General features: G+C 33.1%; 3 protein-coding genes across 3 annotated transcripts; 2 read left to right on the top strand and 1 right to left on the bottom strand.

The window, feature by feature from the left end:
• Positions 1 to 1518: 1518 nt before the first annotated feature.
• Positions 1519 to 7307, bottom strand: LOC137816040 (protein FAR1-RELATED SEQUENCE 6-like). The gene is made up of 9 exons (XM_068619142.1): positions 7253 to 7307; positions 7032 to 7098; positions 5300 to 5472; positions 4145 to 4310; positions 2907 to 3997; positions 2420 to 2563; positions 1920 to 2146; positions 1653 to 1844; positions 1519 to 1572 (listed from the first exon to the last, which is right to left on the bottom strand). The coding sequence occupies exons 1-9, from the start codon at positions 7305 to 7307 to the stop codon at positions 1519 to 1521; spliced, it is 2169 nt and encodes a 722-aa protein (XP_068475243.1).
• A 4744-nt stretch (positions 7308 to 12051) lies between these two features.
• On the top strand, positions 12052 to 19813 carry LOC137814237 (sulfate transporter 3.1). The gene is made up of 12 exons (XM_068616845.2): positions 12052 to 13018; positions 13548 to 13755; positions 14612 to 14783; positions 15459 to 15524; positions 16358 to 16471; positions 17038 to 17154; positions 17822 to 17948; positions 18254 to 18540; positions 18735 to 18925; positions 19016 to 19101; positions 19190 to 19266; positions 19361 to 19813. Exons 1-12 carry the CDS (start codon positions 12688 to 12690, stop codon positions 19544 to 19546), a joined length of 1962 nt encoding a protein of 653 aa, XP_068472946.1. The 5' UTR covers positions 12052 to 12687; the 3' UTR covers positions 19547 to 19813.
• Positions 19814 to 21666: 1853 nt separating this feature from the next.
• LOC137814236 (nuclease) lies at positions 21667 to 23615 on the top strand. Its single transcript, XM_068616844.2, has 2 exons — positions 21667 to 22072; positions 22401 to 23615. The coding sequence occupies exons 1-2, from the start codon at positions 21925 to 21927 to the stop codon at positions 23444 to 23446; spliced, it is 1194 nt and encodes a 397-aa protein (XP_068472945.1). The 5' UTR covers positions 21667 to 21924; the 3' UTR covers positions 23447 to 23615.
• The last annotated feature ends 37 nt before the right edge of the window (positions 23616 to 23652 follow it).

Below are 23652 nucleotides of genomic sequence, written 5' to 3'. Positions count from 1 at the left end.
TTTATTTTAATCATCTAAAGAAGTTAATATTAAAAGTGAGAATAGATTTAGTTTTAAATAAAGTCTTATATATTAAATTTGTAAATAAAAAAATAATATAAAGAAATATGATACTCGTTAAAAAATTAATCATCCTCATTAAAATATTTTGTAGTAAAACTTTGATAAGATACTCTGATACATTTACATACATATATAGGGAAAATAGAAAATAGATGCAAAAAAACTTTAATTATTGGCAGATTCTTCTGCACCATATCATTTTAAACTACACCCAATATATATAAAGAAAAAGACTAAAATACCCTTAATGAAATGAAAATTAGGATTTTTTTAAATGTGCTCCCAACCCACATCCAATTCACCCAACCCAACATCATTGCACCATTTTTTCTGTTATCACAACTACAACTAATTTTTGCAAGCAAAATAGTAATGAACAACATAGATTATATCATGTGCTTATCTAATAATCTAAAAGTGATTTGAAAGCTAAAGTAACTAGTATGTATATGTGCGCTGCACCCAGGTTTGCTTCAGCTTCACTAGTGCTTCAGTTCAAAATCCTATATTTGTACATGCTATATACACTTTTGGTTCGACTTTTTTCTTTTCCAGATCTTAAAAAAGTTATCTTCATATGATTTTGTAGGAAACAAGCTCCTCCGAAATTTTTTGAAAGCATGAAAAATAAGCACACATTTTTGTTTAGAAGCAATTTATTCCACATTAAACACTGAAGTCTTAAAAAGGGTTCATTTTATTTGAGATGAAATCTTAGACTAAGTTTTTTATGAAGATGAATGTCTATTTAAGTATGGATATCACAAATCACATTTTTAAGATCAAAACTTAAATTGACAAGTGTTATGCAATCTTTATTTTTTATTGTTAGTTTTATTTTATTTTATTTTGGAATGAAGCTTCTATATTTTAAATATTTGATATATATAAAATAAAATAAAAATAATAATTAATAATATTTGATATATATAAAATAAAATAAATAATAATAATTAATTAATTTAATTTATGTTCATTATTATTATTATTATTTAATTAATATTATTATTTTATAAATTAATTTTAAAGATTATTGTTATTCTAATATTTAAATATTCATATTCATATTATTAATATTAATATATTTTTTATTATAATATATATATATATATATATATTTACAATATTATTAATTTTTTGCCATCCCTAGGCATAATTATGTGTTCCAGGTTTTGCCATCCCTAATGTGTTCCAAATTTTGGCATTTGTAGACACCATTGTGTGTGATGGATTGTGTCATCCGTAATTGTATATGATAGTTCCATAAGCGCGTATATGCAATAGAAATGTAGTGAATACATGTATTAAAAGAAACTAAACATACTAAAACATAAACATTAAATATGTATTACAAATGTTAATATTAGAAATATCGTCTAATGGACATTATTTGTGTATAAACTTGTATCGACTAGTGTAGTATGTTGACCAAGATTGGGCCGTAGGATAACGATGTCATGCCCACAGTATATCTGTTGGTGGAATTGGACAACCATCTTTCAGCTTCACCTATAAAAGTTATAAATATAAGTTACATAACTTTTAAGTTAACACTATGACTTACTTTTTTTTATTCGTTTAGGGTATACCTGAACAAAATGATTTTCGTGGACGTGCCCAATTGCAATTATTCGGTGATGAGTGAAGTTACTTGGTGCTTGGGTTCTTAAAGGAAAAATACTCAATGATTGTATCATGGACAATGAAACGAAAATGACATTATACCGATTAGCAATAACGTATCCCATGTCTAGAATTGTCATCCACTTATCTGCTCCTGCCTGCAAGTACAAATGGCGAAGTGAGTTAAATGAAGAAATGCAAAGTACAAATGAAATGGTGTTAGTGGTTGATACCATAGACATGTGGTCAACTAGAAGTGACTTCTTCAAGTATTCATATCGTTCATCACCACCAAATAGTTCAACATATTCTTGTCTCCATTCACTTAGTTCTTTTAACAAATTCATTCGAACAACAACCCATGACTCCTCTCCCATGCCCAATTTGGCAACAACAACACGGTACTCACAATGGCCATCAACCTTAACGTCGACAACATCAACAATGTATGGATGATATCCTACAGGGAACTAATCAAGCAAAGGAATGGATTGTGCTGGTAGAATTTGTAGTAAGTGTCCTTTAGTAGATTTTTTACTCGAACAACTATCATGTTGTGAGTGTAAGAAATCCACATGTTCAAAATAAAAAGGGATTCGCTTAGTTGATCTCATGAATTTGGTAGGACGAACCATCTTCACAACACCTTTTGTTTTGACCTTATCAGGTGCGTAAATAGATGTCTTCTCTGGAAAGGCAATCTCTTGCAATTTAGTTTTGATGTTAACCTTACCTGCAACGTCCAACTCTTTGAACCGCTTCGCGATCACCTCAAACTCTTTGTCAATTGACAACTCATATGAACATTGTTCTGCTGCAATATCATCAAAGCTTAATCGAGTCCACATGACATGTACTGATTTAAGTGGTATGCTACCTGCACCAAACGAAGCCAATTGACACGCACAAGGAAGACCATGAGTACATGTAAGAGTACATCCACCACATCTATTTTTTATCAAATCCCATAGATTTAACCCTATCAAGTTCTTTAGCAATCAGGTTCAAAGCATATTTAGATACAAAGCCCAACAATTTTTTGTAAGTTGTAACCTTAAACCGATGTTCGACCACATGCAGACTCTTTTGGAATGAAGCTTTGATTGCATTATGTTGTAAAATAATCATCTTGTTGATCGAATCCCAGCAGAAACATAAATCCCCCATGGAATTTTGAAGAACTCTCTTTAGGCTCCAATGTGTCGCCTCAACCCTATTACTTGTCGTGTTTCCTAAGTGCATCACCTTATCTGTCCATGCCTTAACAAATTTTACTTTATGTGGACGTAACCATGTAGCCATCACATAATCAACAAATATAGGCCATGGAGAACACACAACTTGAAATGCATTGACACGATCTTCAAAGGCCTCAACAATATCACAATCCACAATAGATCTCCAAGACTGCATTACTTGATCCCATGCCTCTCTTGGATGCACCAACATTTTACATTTTGCTTTCACATTTTTATCAATGTGAAATCGGCAAAGCTTATAAGCTTCAGGAAAAACGATTTTGATTGCATTCATTAAGGCAATATCTCTATCACATACCACCACCCTAGGATATGAATTAACTCTCAAAAACAACCCTTTAAGTCTGTCAAGGGCCCACAAAAAAATATTTTCCTTTTCTGCTGCTAGTAAACAAAATGCAACGGAAAAAGTCAAACCAGTTGATGTAATCCCAACAACTTCAAGTAACGGCATCCTATACTTGTTCGTTTTGTACGTACTATCCATCAATATGACAATGTTAAACAAGTTCACTAGCTTTACTGAATCTGTGTGTGTCCAAAATATATCTTGCACAACATTCGACACCTCTTCACACCTACACCTATGCACATACATGTCTCGCTCTAGTAACAACATGAATTGTTGCATTTCTTTTTTATGACCTCGTTGTGATCTTCGGTGACCACTCATTGCATTATAAACTTGCTTTATTGTCGTGACATTCTTCTCATTTCTCTCTTTCATGGTTAGTAAAATATTTCTTGGCTTCACTAAATTTTTAATCATATCCTCAACCATAGCCTTTTCCTCAACACTTAACCTTCCGGCATACGGATGACCTACCAATGTCTCTGCCAAATCATGATTGTGATAACCACAAATTAATTCAACCATCCACCCTTGACCACCTTTGACTGGTTTGCCTCGCAATCTGAAAGGACAATCACACTTCCTACTTCCCGTTCGACTGATATCTACGTCTTTTTTATACTTTCTGTATTTACCTCCTCTCTCACAACCTAATAATATGTATGTCATCCTTCCTCGTTGCCTTGTCCATGTATCTGACCTTAATATAACAATAACAAACCCATAATAATAGTCAACACTTCTCGCCCACTCTAACAACTCATCTCAATTACGAAATACCTACAATAATAGATGCCAAAATTTAAAATAATTCATAAACAATAAGGTTCACACGCCTAACATTTACCTTACCTTATTTGTAGTAAACGCCTCATTACACTCATGTGCTCTATGTTCATTATCTAACGCGTTATACGTTATTGACTGCTCCAGATCAACATCATCTAATCCATCCCACACATCAATCTTCCCTGAAATTCCCATGTATGAGTCAGTTGTATCCATTGGCAATGCTGAAAAAAAAACATAAAGTTAGCTTTCAAATATACAAATCCGTAAGTTTCACAATATCCTTCCACAATTTGAAATCTGGAACACATAAAATCATTTTGGATATTCATATCTAGAATACAAAATATACTTATGGATAAGTTTATCCAAAAACTCATATTTGCTTGGTTATATATATATATATATATAATAACAACAAGAATTATTATTATTGTTAAAATAATTAATTATAATAATATAATTTAATTATATAATATAATAATAATAAATAATAATATTGTAAATATATTTATATATATATATATATATATTATAATAATAAAAAATATATTAATATTAATAATATGAATATTTAAATATTAGAATATTAGAATAACAATCATATTTAGAATTAATTTATAAAATAATAATATTAATTAAAAAATAATAATAATAATGAATATAAATTAAATTAATTAATTATTATTATTTATTTTTATAAATATATCAATTATTATTTTTATTATTTTTATTATTAATTATTATTTTTATTTTATTTTATATATATCAAATATTTAATAACATTATTAAAATATAGAAGCTTCATTCCAAAAAAATAAATAAAATAAAAAATAAAGATTGCATAACCCTTATTAATTTACAAGAAGGTTTGATCTTAATATGCATACTTAAATAGACATCCATTTTCATAAAAAAAAAACCCTAGTATGAGATTTCATTTCAAATAAAATGAACCATTTTAAGGCTTCAGTGTTTAATGTAATGTGGAATAAATTGCTTATAAGCAAAAGTGTGTGTTTATTTTTCATGCTTTCATAATTTTCCGGAGCTTGTTTCCTACAAAATCATATGAAAATAATTTTTTAAGATCTGAAACAAAACAAAAAGAGTTGAACCAAAAGTGTATATAGCATGGTGAAGCTGAAGCATGCAAAGTCTCTTTCAAAGATCAGTATCACACATGACTAGTGGTTTTCTCTGATTCATTTACATCTGTATATAACACCCTCCAAAGTGCAAAGATGAAGTTTATCCTTCATAAACTTCGCATCTAGGGCACCAGAAAGACCTGGAAGTTTGATTGAACTTGAATCTAAGACAAAAAAAATTGTTTTACAGCATAACTTCTTGCTCCTACACATCCAAAGCTCCTGAGACTGCATTCTGTTAAGCAAGTGAGGGATATATTACTAAAGCAAATATGGATTGGATGCAGCGCAAAGATACATACTAGTCACAAATCAATTTTACCTTCCAAATCATTTTTAGTTTATTAGATAAGTACAGGATATGATATATGTTATTCATTACTATTTTGCTTGCAAAAACTAGTTGTAGTTGTGATAATGGTTCCAATATTAATTTTACACCACCAATGAAAATTGGGCAAAAGTTGCATATTTATTCATATTGGTTGCAGACTTACCTATATGTCACATAACCTTTTTACCAACTACCTCTGGTGGCTTCAATCCTTCTTCGGCGACTTCAATCCTTCTCCGGTGGCTTCGTCTTCTTCTCCGGCGGCTTCAATCCTTCTCCGACGGCTTCAATGCTTCTCCAGTGACTTCGTCTCCTTCTCGGCGCGCTGCCTCACAATCTTCTCCGTGCGCTGCCTCCTCACAGTGATCATAGAAAAAAAAGGGTGCAATGCTGTTGGGTTGGGTGAATTGGATGTGGGTTGGGTGCACATTTTAAAAAACCCTAATTTTCATTTCATTAAGGGTATTTTAGTCTTTTTCTTTATGTATATTGGGTGTAGTTTAAAATGATCTGGTGCAGGAAGAATTTGCCTTAATTATTTTTAATCAAACCTTCTAACAACCATCATACTTAATTCATATTTTTATTTTAATTGAATGAATTAAAATAATAAAATTTTAATTTTTCAACAATAGAAATAGGTTTTTTATTATTAATGAAATTTTAATTTTTTTCTAAAAAAATATTTTCATTATGCGGGTTACCTCATATGTGAGGTGGACCAATGAAGTGAGTTTGCACTACTTGCGCGAGGCGAGCCAACCCGATCTGCATTTTGCGGGCCAAACACGGGGCTGGCCTGTGCGGGGCGGATCAACCTGCATTGTCATCCCTAATTGTTGGGTTATAACTTGAGCCCTAAGGGTGAAAGATTTTTAATTTTTTTAATTTTTTATGGTTATGAATGAATATATGGTCTTTTTTTTATCAGCAATGAATAAATTAAATTAAAGGGCTACTTCAGGGATAACCCAACCCATATACACAACCACAAGGTTACACCCCCTTGTGGTATAGAGCAAAATCACATGTTCAGAGACTTTAAACGCCAAAACCTACAACTTAATAGACCCCAAACTGGTGTACAAAAATGTAATGAATTTTGCACCAGCTTTACCTAAAACTATTGTCAAAACCACCATCCATAAAAATGTAGCAGTAGCTCAAAACCCGTGTTAAGAGATAAACAACATATGTATTTGGCTACTTCAACATTCTGTGCAGCAAGACTTCCCTTGACAACACCAAATCCCCACACCAGATTACACCAAGAACCGAAAATATGACAGCAATAATGCCTTAGTCCAACTGTGGCTTTAGCACCTCCACAAGCTTGCATCATCCATATGTATTCTTTCAAATTATCCATAGTCAACATATAGGCTTCCTCGTGCTAGTGGTAGTTACCCAAAAAACTGGTTTGCTATCTTCTTTACCTGCTCCTTAGTATTAACACACACCTTCCAGCACAACAAATTACCCTGAGTTTCCATTCTGCACCACTCTGTCCACGCAAATCAGGATACCCTGTTCCAAACAGAAAAGACCTTTCCTAGCATTTAGCTAAGTTATTAGAAATTCTATTTGATAAAAGAAAAAGATGTACAACTCTTAGAACTAGTTCTACACCACACACCACCCGTCTCTCCTACATAACCCCTCGTACCCTGCCAACACTAACCTGTCTCCCTTTCACCTCTATTCAAGTATCGACCACTTCCTTGCACACATTCCATCTAATAGCAGCTTTTAATGCACAAGATAGGATTTAAAAGCCAGTAAGAGAAAGAATAACTAAAAGACTTCATTCTATACCTCAACCATAATCAAGTTTTAAGTTGAGCCATATGAAATATTTCCTCCGTATCAACTCTATCTTGCTTAAAGATGGATCTGTTTCTTTGATCCCAAATACTCGATACTATAGCTGCCCATACACCTTTCCACACAAGATTTTGTTTATAATTTACTTGAACCAAACAGAAGCTCTCGAAATGATCTCTAGGGATCTTATGTTGTACAAACATAATTCCAATCCATCTAAAACACCAGTTCCATACTTGTAGTGCAACCTCACACTCCAAGAACAGGTGCTGAGCAGATTCATACCACTTTTGACAAAGGGCACAAAAAGATGTATTTACCCCTACACCTCTCCTAGAAAGATTTAGCCTTGTCGGTAGCCTATCCAATAAGACCCTCCATGCTGTAATTTGGACATTTGGAAACGCTCTAGACATCCATAGTTGTTCAAAAATTATACTCTTATTACAAGAGTCAATTTTTGTAACACATTCATATGCAGATTTAACAAAGAAGTCTTCACCTTTCCATGTCATACAATCCTTCCTCTCCCTATCTAGCTTAGCACCAGCCAAGGATCTTGACAATTCTTCCTGTAGAGCAACTTCCCATTCAAATCCAGGACGTCTCCATCTTAGTTCCCATTTGAATGAATATATGGTCTTAGATGTAACAAAATTTTCCTCCAGTTCGATAGCTTCTCCTCACTTCATATCAACCATGAAAATTTGGTTTTAACTTTTTAAAATGATCTTAGATAAAGTATAATCTCACATTTTTAAATAATTATACTCATATGTCTCTTTTTCAGTCGTAACACTTCTATTTTTTTTTTCAGCCACTGTGTTTAAAAGAACAGTTTCATCATTTGAACGTGTGAGAGAGAGTTGGCGAGAAGATTTGTTGTATTTGATGTTTATAGTGTGGATGCTTTTTTATAGTTTTTATACTCCATTTTTGCGCCTTGCTAGTTTTTTTAAAGATTTTGTAGCTTTCAAAAAACTAAAAAAATAAGCGGACAAAAATACAACCATCACTAGTAAAAACACTACAAAACTTACATGAACCACCAACGTTTATCATCAACCACTACTTGAAAATAAAGAAGAAGAAATCACACTCTCAACCATACTCAAAAGGGTATTATTGAAATTAAAAATAAATTATGAAGATGCAAATGGAAAGTATGAAGGTGCAGGGAGAATTTGTCTCTATACATTTGTATACATTTATATAAAGTGGTTTATTGCTTTTTATCAGCAAAATAAATAAATAAATATGAACCACTTAAGAGGTGATCCAACCCATATACATTCCAACTTCTCTACACAAAAGAAAGATCCAATAACCTTGTCAAAACCAGGCAACTCAAAACCAATGAAAACATCTAAACATACACACAACCAAAACTAAGCAGAAACAAAATAAGAAATGATCCAAGACCAAACCTTTAATTGAGTCAAAAAAAATATTTCAAAATATCAATCGCTCCGCCCTTAAAAATGTGATTATTCATGTTCCTCCAAATCTCGCTATAAAGTGGTTTATTGCTGATGATTACATATGGTGGTTTTAGAGAGTTACAATTAAGATGGTGAACTTCTAGAAGATTTTTTTTTAAAATTAAATTATTTTTGTAATTATTTAGTAATTATGTTTGTTATAACGTGATTACAAAATCTCACCCAAATGTTTTTTCTTGAAGAGTTAATGAGCCAATGACCATTTATAAGTATAAATATTCTGGTTACTTTAAAATAATTTTTTGAAAAACAATAATTTAAAATATTCTTAATACATATTACATTTAAAATAATTCTTTGTAATTTTTTTAAAAATAAAAACTAAGACTAAAATTTGGAAATACTCTTGTGGATGCAGAGTATATGATTATATATTTTTAGCATATAAGGGGGAGAGTGGGGAGGGTATAAAAATTCTATTTGGAGCTAATTTTTTTTTAATAATAATTTTTATATAAAAAATTATTGAAAAGTATTACATATAATAAAAATATTTTAAAATTATTAAATATCAAATATAATATTTAATAATAGAAATAAGTTAGGTGGAGAGGTTAGGTTTATGTGGGAAGTGGGTTGGATGGTAAAGGCTTGTCTTAAGTCTTCATCGGTGTCCGTGTTAGTAAATGGGAGTCCTACTCAGGAATTCAAGCCAAGGAATGGGTTGAGACAAGGAGATCTTCTAGCACCGTTTCTTATCCTCATTGTGGCAGAAGGTTTAGCTAGGGTTGTAAGGAAGGCGGAAGAGAAAGAATTATTAGAAAGTGTGGAGATCAGAGGCAGATCCATTTATATGCTTCAATAAGCGGATAATACGTTGTTTTTTTTGCAAAGCGAAAGTACAAAGTGTGTTTGTAATTAAGACTATTCTAAATTACTTCGAATTACTTTCCGGTTTAAAGGTTAATTTTCATAAGAGTAGTGTCGAAGGGGTAGGATGCAGCTATCCTTTGTTTCAACATTTTGCGGCTATTTTGAATTGTGAAACGATGAAGACTCCGTTTAAATATTTGGGTATGCCTATAGGTGGTTGTCATAAAAGAAGTAAGTTATGGGAAAAGGTGGTGGAAAGAGTGAGGAAAAGATTAAGCTGATGGAAATGCAAATTTATCTCTATGGCATGTAGACTTTGCTTGATTAAATCGATGTTATCCGCTCTTCCTCTATTTTTCTTGTCTTTTTATAAAATGTCAGCTATGGTGGTGAAGGAAATAGTGAGGTTGTAGAGGAACTTTTTGTGGGGATGCGACTCGGCTGACAGGAAAATTTTGTAGGCTTCGTGGAAAAAGGTTTGTGATCCAAAAGAAGCGAGAGGGCTAGGAATGATTGACATAAGGCGGTTTAATATTGCTTTGTTAGGAAAATGGATATGACGCTTAGGTTACGAAAAATTAGGTTTGTGGAAAGAAGTGTTGGATTCTAAATATGGAGGTTGGAGGGATCTACGGAGTCAAAGAAATAATAGTTTAGATTCTCTTTGGTGGAGGGATTTGAAGGAAGTTTGGTCTCTCGAGGGTTGGAAAGATAAGTTCGAGGATAATTTTTCATGGGAGGTTGGGAATGGAAGGGAGATAAGGTTGTGGGAGGATAAATAGGTGGACAACACGAATCTCAGGGAATTCTTTCTGAGACTTTTCACCATTTGTTTTATACTCTTCTATATGGCATGCAAAGGAGAGGTCAGAAAATTCAGAGTGAACTTGGAAGATCGAATGGAGAAGGAACTTGTTTGAATGGGAACCGAATCAGGAACAACAGCTGATGCAATTTCCGGGGGAGCAAAGGGTAAGGATAGATAAGGAGGACTCTTGGGTTTGGAAAGACAGAGAGACAACATTGTTCATGGTCAAATCTGCATACAAAATTCTTAAAGAATATGCTTAGGGGGCTAAGAGGGATTTGTTTGTGGGTTTTTGTAGGTTAAAGGCACAACCATCTTCACATCTCACAGCATGGAGGGCTATGGAAGACAAAATAGTGTCTAAAGCAAATCTAGTAAGAAGGGGGATATGTATGACTACAAATATTTGTTGTATGTGTGGGGAAGAAGAGGAAACTATATCTCGTCTTTTTTGTACGTGTAGAGTTTTCTGACTTGTGTGATCTAAGTACTATGAGTGGATGCAGATGACATCAACGGATCATAGGGAGCCAAAAAAATATTTTTTAAGTTTTAGGATGAGTGGTTTTAAAGAAAGTGTTAATCAGATTTGAGAATGTGTGTGGATAGCAGTCGTAGGAGAATTGTAAAAACATAGGAATAAGAGGACTTTCAGAAGTGGCAAGATAGATCATATTGAAATCTTTACTTTGGTGTAGTTGAAGGTTTGGTCTTGGATAAAGTCCAAAGCGCTTGACATATGTTTTTCGTATTCGGATTGGTGTCTTGAACCAATGGTTTGCATGATGTTTATCAATTTTTCTAGGAAATCTATATCATGAGTAAAAGGTGTTTGTATCACTTGTAAGGATCAAGGTACTTTAGTTTTTATAAAGAGTTTAGAGGAAAAGAGCTTCAAGTAGATTTTTTATATAAAGGTTGAAGTATCTCTGAAATACCTCTTATTTATTCATTCCTTTTTTTATATATAAAAAACAAAAATTGATATAAAAAAACAACTTATTTATATATTTTTATAAATACTATAATAATTCCCATGCGGAAATCTATTGTTTATAAGAGACGTGGTTTCCTTTCCTTTTAATTTGTAATTGTCTACGTAATATTATGTTTATGTATATTGCGAAACGGTTAAACAGTTTGTTGTATTTTTTTTTATGACCAAAAGAATTTGGAGTGTGTGGTATAAAATACTTTGTTCCGAGTGATATATGTGTGTGTGTGGATGCGACGAAGTTTCACGCTTTAAGCTCTGCCAAGAAAAACTTGAGTATATATTTAACTAAAAAATAATAAGACATGCTTTGATCTTTATCATCAGCAAAAAGCAACAAAATGTAGGGTAGCTGAAGCTATAAGAAGTAAAAAAGAAAAAAAAGATAATGATATTGGTAACACGATCCTCGTCACAAGGAAAAAGTTGGAATCAATATCTTAGTGTCGAGAGTATCTGAAGGTGAGATAGGGAGTGAAGTCATAAGTCATTACACATTGCCATAACCTTATTAAGAAGAAGATGCGTCTCAGTTTTCTGCCTTTCTCCTCTAATATGTGTCGGGCAAAAACCACTACCCTAGGTGGTCAGCTTCAGACTCACATAACATTAATTAATATTTTTATCACACCTTAATTCAACACCCTCAAACCTTAAAAAAAGACAGAAAATGTTACATTAAATTACCGTGGAGAGAGTTAACTAGATAGAGAGGATCTGCAGAGAAAAATGGCAATCAGAAGATTTTTTCTTTTTTTCTTTTATAACACACCAGTAGAGTTAACTACTGTACTATAGATTTTCCTATGTAGTAACATAAGATTAAGATCTGTGGTAGAGATAGCTGTGATTAGAAAAAAGAAGAAAAAGTATAAACATTAGAAGTGAAAGAACAATCATACCACGTACACCTCAGCATTCCATCCTCCGACCACACACATGACCAACATAACTGACCTTAACTCACTTTATATAAACCCATATCATTTACAACACCCTCCTCACTTCTACCACCAAACCTCACCCTTACGTCTTCTTCCTGCATATCCTTCATTCTTATCCCCTCCTCAACAACTTTCTAGTGTTAGCATATATAGTCCTAGCTAGCTAAATCAGTTCAAGTTAAGTTACTCTAGCTTAATACCATCACATAACTATTTGGTGTTGTGTTAGAGATGGGTAACGCAGACTATGAATACCCGAACGCTGACTGCGTGCACCGAGTGGCAATTCCACCCCCTCAACCCTTCTTCAAGTCTCTCAAGTACTCCTTGAAAGAAACCTTTTTCCCAGATGACCCGTTTAGGAAGTTCAAGAACCAAACACCCTCTATCAAGTTCGTCCTTGGACTTCAGTACTTCTTCCCCATCTTTGAGTGGGCACCCAAATACACCCTCCAATTCTTGAAATCAGACCTCATCTCTGGCATCACCATTGCCAGTTTGGCCATTCCTCAAGGCATCAGCTACGCCAAGCTCGCCAACCTCCCTCCAATTCTTGGACTTTGTCAGTAATTGTTTCACTCCCTCCTTCATCATCCACTTCATCTCCTCATTTTATTATTTTTTGTTGTGTTCACAAAATCTTTGCAATACATTAACACTCAAAGTTAGACATGTGTAGTCAGTAGAACATGTCTTTGTAAGCAGAAAAAGATACCAACCTTTTTCTATAACACGCTATTCTTACCAAATATTAACTGGTATCAGATATACCATGCTTTCTATAGATGATTAATATCAATCAAATAACTTCACTGCAGTCTTTCCTATTAATCACGTTTTTCATTTCACAGGTGATGTATAAACTTTTTTAATATACATCAGTGTTTCATAAAATTGGCCCTCAATTCTGGTGAGCAATACCGAGTTCACCCAAAAATATACTCAAGTTTAGACCTACTTAAAAACATGAAATCAAAAGTGTTTAGACTGTAGCAGTTGAGCCATATATACATTTGTTCAGTTTGGTAGATTTATTCCATGGTATCTTGTTTTGTTATAATGAGGGGACACATATAAATGAATGAGTGCAGATTCCAGCTTTATACCGCCTTTGATTTATGCTATGATGGGAAGCTCAAGGGACTTGGCAGTGGGAACTGTGGCTGTTGGATCACTTCTGATGGCTTCCATGTTGGGTCGAGTGGTGAATTACATCGAGAATCCAAACCTTTATCTCCACCTAGCTTTCACTGCTACATTCTTTGCTGGAGTTTTGCAGGCATCTCTGGGCCTCTTCAGGTAATTCATTATACTACAGTTCTACTTGTCCTATGTTTGAAAACATGCTGAAAAAATCATGTTTGAAAAGTAAAACACATATTATGGTGTAATTAACATAATAGTCCAGTAGTAGCCGTAATAATTTATTTATTAAATAAATACTTTAAGCTAGATGTAAGATGAAAAGAAAAGAAAATGAAAGTGTTCCCAGCATGTTCTTGTCACTTGTCAGTGAGTAAGTAGTAGTATCTTTTATCTTTAAAAATCTTAATATAGAAGTAGAAAACTTGCAGTATTCAAAAGGAAAAATCGAATGAAAATATTGTGGGGACTGTTTATGGGCTGGAGTTTTTTGTCTTTTGGCCATGATTTGTCTCGTGAAACTATTTGTATTTTGCAATTATGAGATTCAACACCCACCCCAATTCCCTAAAGCATATACATATACATATTATTATATATTATAATAAAATGTTGAATTCTGGAATCAGCTTGGGCAGTGCGATTGGCCTATTGGCTACTGCATTCCCTTTCATGAATACTCATTTGTATTGGATGGAGCATTTCTGCATCCATAATGTAAACTTTTTTTATTCATTTTTATACTTAATATACCACCCATGCTTATAAATTCTTATCATATAAAATTGTAACCAAGTACCCATTGGATTTGAATAATTGTACTATTCCAAACTACAATTTTCATTTCTTAAAATAATAATAATAGAAATCTGAGTTGATACACATGATTTGTTCTGTAATTTAAGGTGAGGACAACTGATTGATTATACAAGAACTGGATTTTTGCCTTAAAATATTATTATTTGTGGATTTTGTTGTTGTTGTAAGCAAGTGGAATGGTTGAGGAGTGCAGGTTAGGGTTTATCGTGGATTTTCTGTCACATGCAACCATAGTAGGGTTCATGGGGGGAGCAGCAACAGTGGTTTGTCTGCAACAGCTAAAATCAATTCTTGGCCTTGAACATTTTACTCACGAGGCTGATCTAGTCTCAGTGATGCGTTCTGTTTTCAGTCAAACTCATGAGGTAACTAGTACAACTTCAACTCTTTCTCTTCTTTTCTTCTATTTTCATATCTCTTTTTATATCTCTTGATTTTTTTTTGAAAAATGATAGTGTGACAACTATGTGATAGGTTTAGAAATAAATATATATAGTAAAGGATAAATTTATAATTAAATAATATAAAAAAGTTTTAAAATAATAGTATTGAGAGTTGTAATGTAGTTGTATAAAAAAAATGAGGTTGTCCATATATATTTCTGTTTTTTTATCCACCTTCTATTTTCACATCTCTTGCTTATTTTTTTTATCCACCGACAACACTAGCACACCATGTATACACCTCCATAACTATTTATTCTCAAAACAAGTACTACATAATGTTACCATTGCTCCATTTTTTTTTTTATTTAATTAAATCCAAATCCAAATTTTACTTAAAAATGTGCTTTTCAATTGTTCAAATATAAGTTATTTATCTAATAAATAGTCCACATATTTTTTGTTAGGCATAACTCGAGTGATTATTAGCGAAATTTACCAGTTTAGAAATATAGTAGACCAACACTACCAAAGCTGTTCGTGGAAGATTGTCTGAAATTAAAAAAGAAAAAAAGAATCTTCTCTTTCTCCCTTGAAGTTATTATTGGTTGATGTTAGCTTATTTTGTTTTTTTCTTATTTGTTTATGTATATGCAGTGGAGGTGGGAAAGCGCTGTGTTGGGTTGTTGCTTTATTTTCTTCCTCCTTGTCACAAGATACTTTGTAAGTGATACCTAACCCTTACCTTAATTATTCTTCACATATGCTACATTCCACGTTTCACATATTGTGTTGCATTATTTGGTAGGTAATGTTACATTTAATCCTTCATTTTCTTTTGTTTTTTTATTCCTCAAGTAAGGTTGTAAAGTAACCAAACAAAGAAAAACAAAAAATACCCACATGTTATTATACTAAGAGCCATGACTTTAACTGTGAAGTGTCAAAGGAAGACATAATATCCCTGCTCTTTTTTTTCTAGGATTGGGATTCTAAAATGATCAACTTATTCTTTCGATAAACAATATTTTCAATCCTAACCTACCTCCCCTTTGATCCCTTATTGAAAGTAGATAACAAGTTTTTCAGAGGCAATTGACTTATAATCATTTTTTTATTTGTATTTCTAACTACAGCATGGTCGACTTACATATTATACCATAGACAATAGTAAATAATATTCGTTTTTCTATTAAGCTTTTAGTTTTATAACACTACTGTAGTCAAAAAATTGTTTCCATTCGATTCCCTTTTCTCAGCTAATATTCCATGGTCCTGAAGGAAAAGGACATCAATTTCCTTCATCATTCTATTCTAATATATGATACAATGTTTAAGGATAATGCACAGTAAACATTTGGGCGTGTTTGTTTTATTTACCTTTAATAACTACATGTTTAGATATCACTGGAGAAAGTTTGAAAGTACTTTTACCTTTAAAACAATAAACTATTCTTTCTTTATTTTGTACTTCAGAATTTGGAAATATGTATTGAAATTCCGAAAAACACGTTATCAACTTTTATCCAAACATAACCTTTGGATCATGATGACAGAGCAAACGACAACCAAAGTTCTTCTGGGTGTCAGCAATGGCACCATTGGCGTCCGTCATACTGGGAAGTCTGCTGGTTTATCTCACACACGCTGAGAAGCATGGTGTTCAAGTGGTGAGTTTTTTTATCTCCAAGTGACGGATATTTAGAAATTTTATAGATATGATTTTTTTGGAAATACCAAATATATAAAATATAATGAAATTTTAAAAAATATTATTAATTTATATATATATATGTAAAAAAATTGGAGTACTAAGACTACCCTCACACACCACTAAGCCACTGTCTCCAAGTTCCATACAACAATAACACTCCATTTTGTGACGCACTAGTATTGACCTTGGCACTCAACCAAACACGGCACTAGTAGGTGCCTGATAGGAATAGGACAGACACTGAGGCTCACATGTATTAAGGCCTTTTGGGTTCTTATCAATGGCCCAATCCCAAATTATTGTCCTACCCTACCACACAACCACCACTTGTAGGACCCTCTAGCAGACCTTCACTATGGGGCCCCATTCACTTTAAACATTGGCCTGTTTAGTGAATAGGGGTTTCTTGTTACTACACGATCATTATTCAAATTATCTGATTAAGAAAATTGGGAGCTATATGTGATGTGAAGTGATAGTAATGGAAGTTGTTATTTAATATTTATTGAAATGTTGTTTCAGATAGGAAAATTGAAGAAGGGGCTGAATCCACCTTCCGTGACGAATTTGGTGTTGGTGTCACCTTACATGGGCACTGCCATAAAAACTGGACTTGTCACTGGCATTATAGCACTTGCGGTTAAGTATCTCTCACTCTCTTTTCCTTTGCCAGAGGGTAACCTTGAAGAGGGTCCATCACTTAATGCCTGATTTGACAAATCTCAACTCTAATAAATCACAGCCTAACTAATAAATGTTATGAAAAAATTGTTTTGGCTTCTGCCAAGAAAAACTTGTATCATGTTTCCTTGAGCATGTATAAATAGAGATAGTTTAGTTAAATATTTGTTCAATGAATTTTATGAAATGAAAAAAAAAAGCAAGCAATCAATCACATTGTCCTTGTTTCCTAATTTGATGAAACCATGTTTGGTCTTTGAAAAGCACTGTTCTTGGCCAAGCACAATAATATACAGTCACATCAGATCACTTTCTTCTTTTCTTGCTGTCTATCTTTGGTCTCTGCTTTCATCGATTGTCCTGATTTCTATGATCATGTTCCAGATGCCTTTTTTACTAAAATAATGTACTTCAACTAGGGTGCTTCAAGCAGGTGTTTTAATTTATTTTTTAATGGTACTATATAGCATATAGCATTTGGCAAATAGATTAAAACTGGACAGAACATAACATTTGAGATCTGTTTCATTAGGTTTATTTTGAAAGCAAACGAACAACATAATTGAACAAACAATTTTAGTCCAGTTTATTAATGGTCTTGAGAATATGATTGATGATTGTGCAGGAAGGAATAGCAGTAGGTAGAAGCTTTTCAATGTTCAAAAATTATCATATTGATGGGAACAAAGAGATGATAGCTATTGGAACCATGAATATTTTTGGTTCCTTCACCTCTTGCTATCTCACCACAGGTAATTGTTCCATTCCACTATTAAAAGTTAGTCTAAAATGCCTACAGTGTGTTTCAATAAACATTAGTAATTTATTCTCCAATAAACTTTCTAAAATTTATTAGAAATCATAAAAAATGTGCAAGTTTACTTTTTCATGTAATGTTCATTTTATAGGTTAGTATAATTTTGTGTTATATTATTATTATGCTCGTGTGGTTGTGTGGGGTCTATTAAAACTCTTCATCCAGCAGAAAAACCACAGACTAGTGAAACAATTTTCTGCATATTGCTAACAACATGGTATAAAACGAATGTTGTTTCAGGACCTTTTTCACGTTCAGCTGTGAACTATAACGCGGGGTGCAAGACTGCTGCATCGAACATTGTGATGGCAATAGCAGTGATGTTAACATTGTTATTCTTAACACCTTTGTTCCATTTCACCCCCCTGGTGGTGTTATCGGCCATAATTGTGTCAGCAATGCTCGGGCTCATTGATTATCAGGCAGCCATTCATTTGTGGAAAATCGACAAATTTGATTTCTTAGTGTGCTTCAGTGCTTATGTTGGTGTAGTCTTTGGCAGTGTTGAAATTGGCCTAGTCATAGCAGTATGTATCATCCAGCTCCTAACTATTATTGTTTGGACAAAATTTCCCAGAAAAGAAAATAAGATAACATGAAATTTGTCATTGTTTTCTTCTCTTGTAAATGCTTAAGAAGGTTTTTCCAAACAAGATCTTAACCATTGTTGAGTGATGAAATAAGGGCCAAGGAAGTTAATGAGTTTTCTGTGAATATTCAGGTTGCAGTATCTCTACTTCGAGTACTTCTATTTATTGCAAGGCCAAGAACATTTCTCTTAGGCAACATTCCAAATTCTGCAGTATACAGAAATGTGGAACAGTATCCAAATGCAAATCATGTTCCTGGAATCCTGATTCTAGAAATTGATGCTCCCATTTACTTTGCCAATGCAAGCTATTTAAGAGAAAGGTAAGCCACCAGTGAGTTTGTTCTTATTTGAATGGAAAAAAATACTACCTCCAATGAAATTGTAAATTCACCACAAAATTTGATTCTTAGGATCACAAGGTGGATGGATGAAGAGGAAGATAGGATAAAAGCTTCAGGGCAAACCAGTTTACAGTATGTTATAATGAATATGACTAGTAAGTATTTGATTTAAGAAATGAAGTAAATTTGACAATGGGATTAAAAAGATCATTAATCTAACTTGCAATGTGATTCTATTGGCAGCTGTTGCAAACATTGATACTAGCGGAATAAGCATGCTTGAAGAATGCAAGAAAAGTGTTGACAGAAGAGGGTTACAAGTAATTATTTCTTTCTCCTCTTTGTATGTCTTATTTCTACCTAGCCCACTCTTTATATGTATATATTTTTAATCATTGATTTGTATGTGTTTAGCTTGTTTTGGTAAATCCTGGAAGCGAGGTGATGAAGAAGCTGAACAAATCCAAGTTCCTTGATGAACTAGGGCATAAATGGGTGTATCTGACAGTTGAAGAAGCTGTTAGTGCATGCAATTTCATGCTCAACTCATACAAACCAAACCCCATGAAGGATGATTCAGAAGGTTGGAACAATGCCTAATAAAAGCAATGTTTAGATTAATCTTACATTATGTGGCATGAGAATCACGCTGCACAAGATTTAGAGTGAGTCATAGTTGCATGGCTACTTAAATTTCTCAGCAAAATTAGTTGGAAGAAAATTTCCAACATAGGCTGTTCAATCTTTGTATGCTTAATTAATCATCTATCAAATAGAAAGTGGCTACAATGGAATTGAGGTTCCTTGGAAATGTTATAGAGCTTATCAGTGACCACTACAAATTATAAATAAATTTTTAATTTCGTTCTATCTCTATCATTTACATATTTTATTCTAATTTTATACGTTGATATGGTTGAAATTAATTTTTATTATTTTATGCTCATAAACCCAATCAATTATTGTCTCTCTTTAGATTAAAAAAAATATAAATGAAAATAGAAAGTCCCATATACTATTTCATGAAATATATCTAAAAATCATGCAAAATTCAATCAACAAAATAATCAGTTAAATTTTTTATGATGTTGAATACCAAATTTTTATTATTTTATTATTTTAAAATCTCAATTGAATACTAAAACGATTTTGTTATCTCTAATTTTTCTTAATAGTTTTAATTAAATAACAACAAGATTGTTTATGATGTTTAGAAAATTTGAATACCATAAGACTTTTATTTTAAAAAAGCCTTTAAAAAAATTTAAAATCCTAATTGAATATACCCGAATTAATAATGAAGAAAACAATCCATACCAAGAAACGCTCTCTATTTTTGGCGACACAAATTTTACACTCCAATGTGTGACTAAAAGAGAGGGATACAACATTGTTCATCACTTTTTCCCTATATTCTTCTACATACAACTTTGCTATATAAAATTTCTACACGTGTCCATAACATTGAAGTCCTTGTAATTGTCCTAGTTTTGTTAATTTGTATTGACACTAATAATAGGATTTTAAATAAACAAAATACATAGTAACATTCACAATAAAGATTTAACAAAATTCAATAGTGTGTCTATGTCCTCTAGAGCATAACAATTACCTTCTATTATTGAGTAGAAATAATGTTACATTCAATATTTATATAGTATAATATCACTATTGTGTTTGTAACACATTGGAGTTGTTTATTTCTTCCCACACCTTATTAAAATTCTGCATGCATCTTATCAATTTTTGAAAAGATGGTTTTGTGTTTTTTTTTAAATGACTTCTGGATTTTTTTTATATGATTGATGTCATTCGATTTTTATTTTTTAATATCTTTTAAATTGAACAAATAAAGAATTATTGTTTTATAACTTTTTAATTACAATATCTAAATAGTAATAAAGCTTCAGATAGAGTGGAATGACCTCATGGTCCCTTTGGGCCTTGAGCCCACTTGTTTGTTACATTACGGCAAAAATGGATTGGGAATTGCACCCCATCAAAGTTTTTCCGCCACCCATCAAACATAGCAAATGTGAAATGATGGAAATATTTTATTTTATTCGCTTTTATTCTAAAAATACCTTTTCAGAATACATTTTGAAAAAGTTATTCTGAAAAAAAAAAAACATTACAGAACATATTATATATGTTTCAGAAAGTTTATGCCAAAAATATTTTCTGAAAATTTTGTTTATTTTCTAGAATACAAACAAATGTTATGATACATATAATTCTTGAAAACTTCAACCTTATAAGCCGGTTTTATGGGGTTGAGTTAGACTTAAAGTTTCTCTTAGTAATAATCTATATAATTCTTGAAAGACATGACTCTAACATTTTTTACACCAATTTTATTTTGTTTTTCATTTATATCAGACTCGATCTAATTTTGTTGTGATAAGATCCAAAAACAAATTATGTTTGGTACCCTCACTTGTTACTAAAGATCTTGTCATTTATTTTGTATCTAGTGGTTTATCGGTCAACAAACATGAATTCCTTCTATGTGTTTGAGAAAATAATTCTTTATATTATGATTAGTCAGAATATCCCCTTTTTTTTTGGATTCCTTTATAAACTAAGTAAAAAAAAGCTTTTTTTTACTATAAAAATACCTTGGTCATGGGCATGGTTAAAACTTAGTATGACAAGTGTGTATTATTTTTTATTCATAGAAAAAGTATGAAATGTGCTTGTTCGTAATGGAAAGGAAATTTAGAAAGAAGTTTTCTAATTAATTTGCTCAAATTTTAAAAGGGTTTTTTGTTCTGGGTAGACTAGAGAAGCCCAAAGTTTGGATTTTGGAGAAATATAAAATCCTGAAATTGGACAAGAGAAAGGAGCGAAGAGAAAGATGGCGTGTTCGGACTTCCGAGTAACTTTCAGTTTCACTTCACTCTCTGTGCTCTTCACTTCTAAGTAAGGTCCTCCTGTCACTTAAAACAGTGAATTATTGGTCCTGTTGTTAATGTTCAATGGCACCCTTCCAGAAAAAATCCAAGACCAAAAAGAAGACTAAGAAGTTCAAAAAACACAAACAGGTGAGTCTGGTCCCTGTTGAGCCCAGAACCAGCGAGACCGATTGGTGGGACTCTTTCTGGCACAAGAATTCTACTACCCCAGGTATCTTCTCCGTTTTCTTAATTTCATTCCCCTTCAAAGTTTCGAACTTTAATGATTTACCATTGGTGCTGTTCTGGAATGAAACCCTGCAGTCATGCTTATGTTTCTCCAGTGTTATCACTGGATCAATTGTCAACAATTTTGTTGTTTATGTGTTGTTGGTAAAGAAATAAGGGGGTTTCCACTCGTGGGTTTTTTTCCCACATCCCATTTTTTTGAGGCGGTTATATCATTCAAACTATTTAGCTATTTTGGGTGGTGTTATGGATATGTTTGATTTGATTTGAAAATTATGATTTGAATGGGTATGATTGATGCAAACCTGCAGGATACTCTGTACCGGGTGATGAGGCAGAAGGGTTTAAGTATTTCTTCAGGGTGTCAAAGACTTCTTTTGAATACATATGTTCCCTTGTGAGGGAGGATCTCATATCAAGGCCTCCATCAGGGCTCATCAACATAGAGGGAAGGCTTCTTAGTGTTGAGAAGCAGGTTGCAATTGCCCTTAGAAGGTTGGCATCTGGTGAGTCTCAAGTCTCAGTTGGAGCTGCCTTTGGGGTTGGGCAGTCAACAGTGTCTCAGGTGACTTGGAGATTCATAGAGGCACTGGAGGAACGTGCTAAACACCATCTCAATTGGCCAGATTTCAATAGAATACATGAAATCAAGCGTGGTTTTGAAGCATCCTATGGGTTGCCTAATTGCTGTGGAGCCATCGATGCAACACACATCATGATGACACTTCCAGCTGTCCAAACCTCAGATGACTGGTGTGATCAAGAAAAGAACTACAGCATGTTGTTGCAGGGAATTGTGGATCATGAAATGAGATTTATTGACATTATGACAGGCTTGCCTGGTGGCATGTCATTTTCCAGATTGTTGAAGTGTTCAGCATTTTTCAAGCTATCAGAGAATGGTGAGCGTTTGAACGGAAGTGTGAAAGCTTTAGCTGGAGGTTTTGTAAGAGAATACGTGGTTGGTGGGTGCAGTTATCCTCTTCTTCAATGGCTTATGACTCCTTATGAAACTAATGGAGCTAATGCCATATCAGTTTCACAGTCTACATTCAATCAGAAACATGGAGCTGGAAAGCTACTTGCTGTGAGGGCATTCTCATTGTTAAAGGGAAGTTGGAGAATCCTGAGTAAGGTTATGTGGAGACCTGATAAGAGGAAATTGCCCAGCATTATCTTGACATGCTGTTTGCTCCATAACATAATCATTGACTGTGGAGACTCTTTTCAACCAGATGTTGCCTTGTCTGGTCATCATGATTCTGGATATCAAGAACAATATTGCAAGCAAGTTGATCCTTTGGGAAGGACCATGCGAGATAATGTGGCCAAGCATTTACAACAGGGATGTACTTAAATGTTCATGATAGTTCTGATGTTACCTTTGTACATCTGATCTAGAATTTGACTTTTGTCTGCGGCATTCTGTCTTACTGAGTTTTCTCCCCCTTTTGGTTGAGAATTGTGATTTATCCGCATGATTTTGGTTAATGTTAATTATTAAATGTTACTGAATAGTTAGGTAATTAGCCTTAGTCTTGTAGGATATATCCATGAGCAACT

This window comes from Phaseolus vulgaris, chromosome 1 (genome assembly GCF_051622355.1).
Source record: "Phaseolus vulgaris cultivar YP4 chromosome 1, ASM5162235v1, whole genome shotgun sequence".
Classification (NCBI taxonomy): Eukaryota; Viridiplantae; Streptophyta; class Magnoliopsida; order Fabales; family Fabaceae; genus Phaseolus; species Phaseolus vulgaris.
Note: the sequence above shows the minus strand (reverse complement) of the source record. Positions and strands in the feature narration are given on the sequence as shown.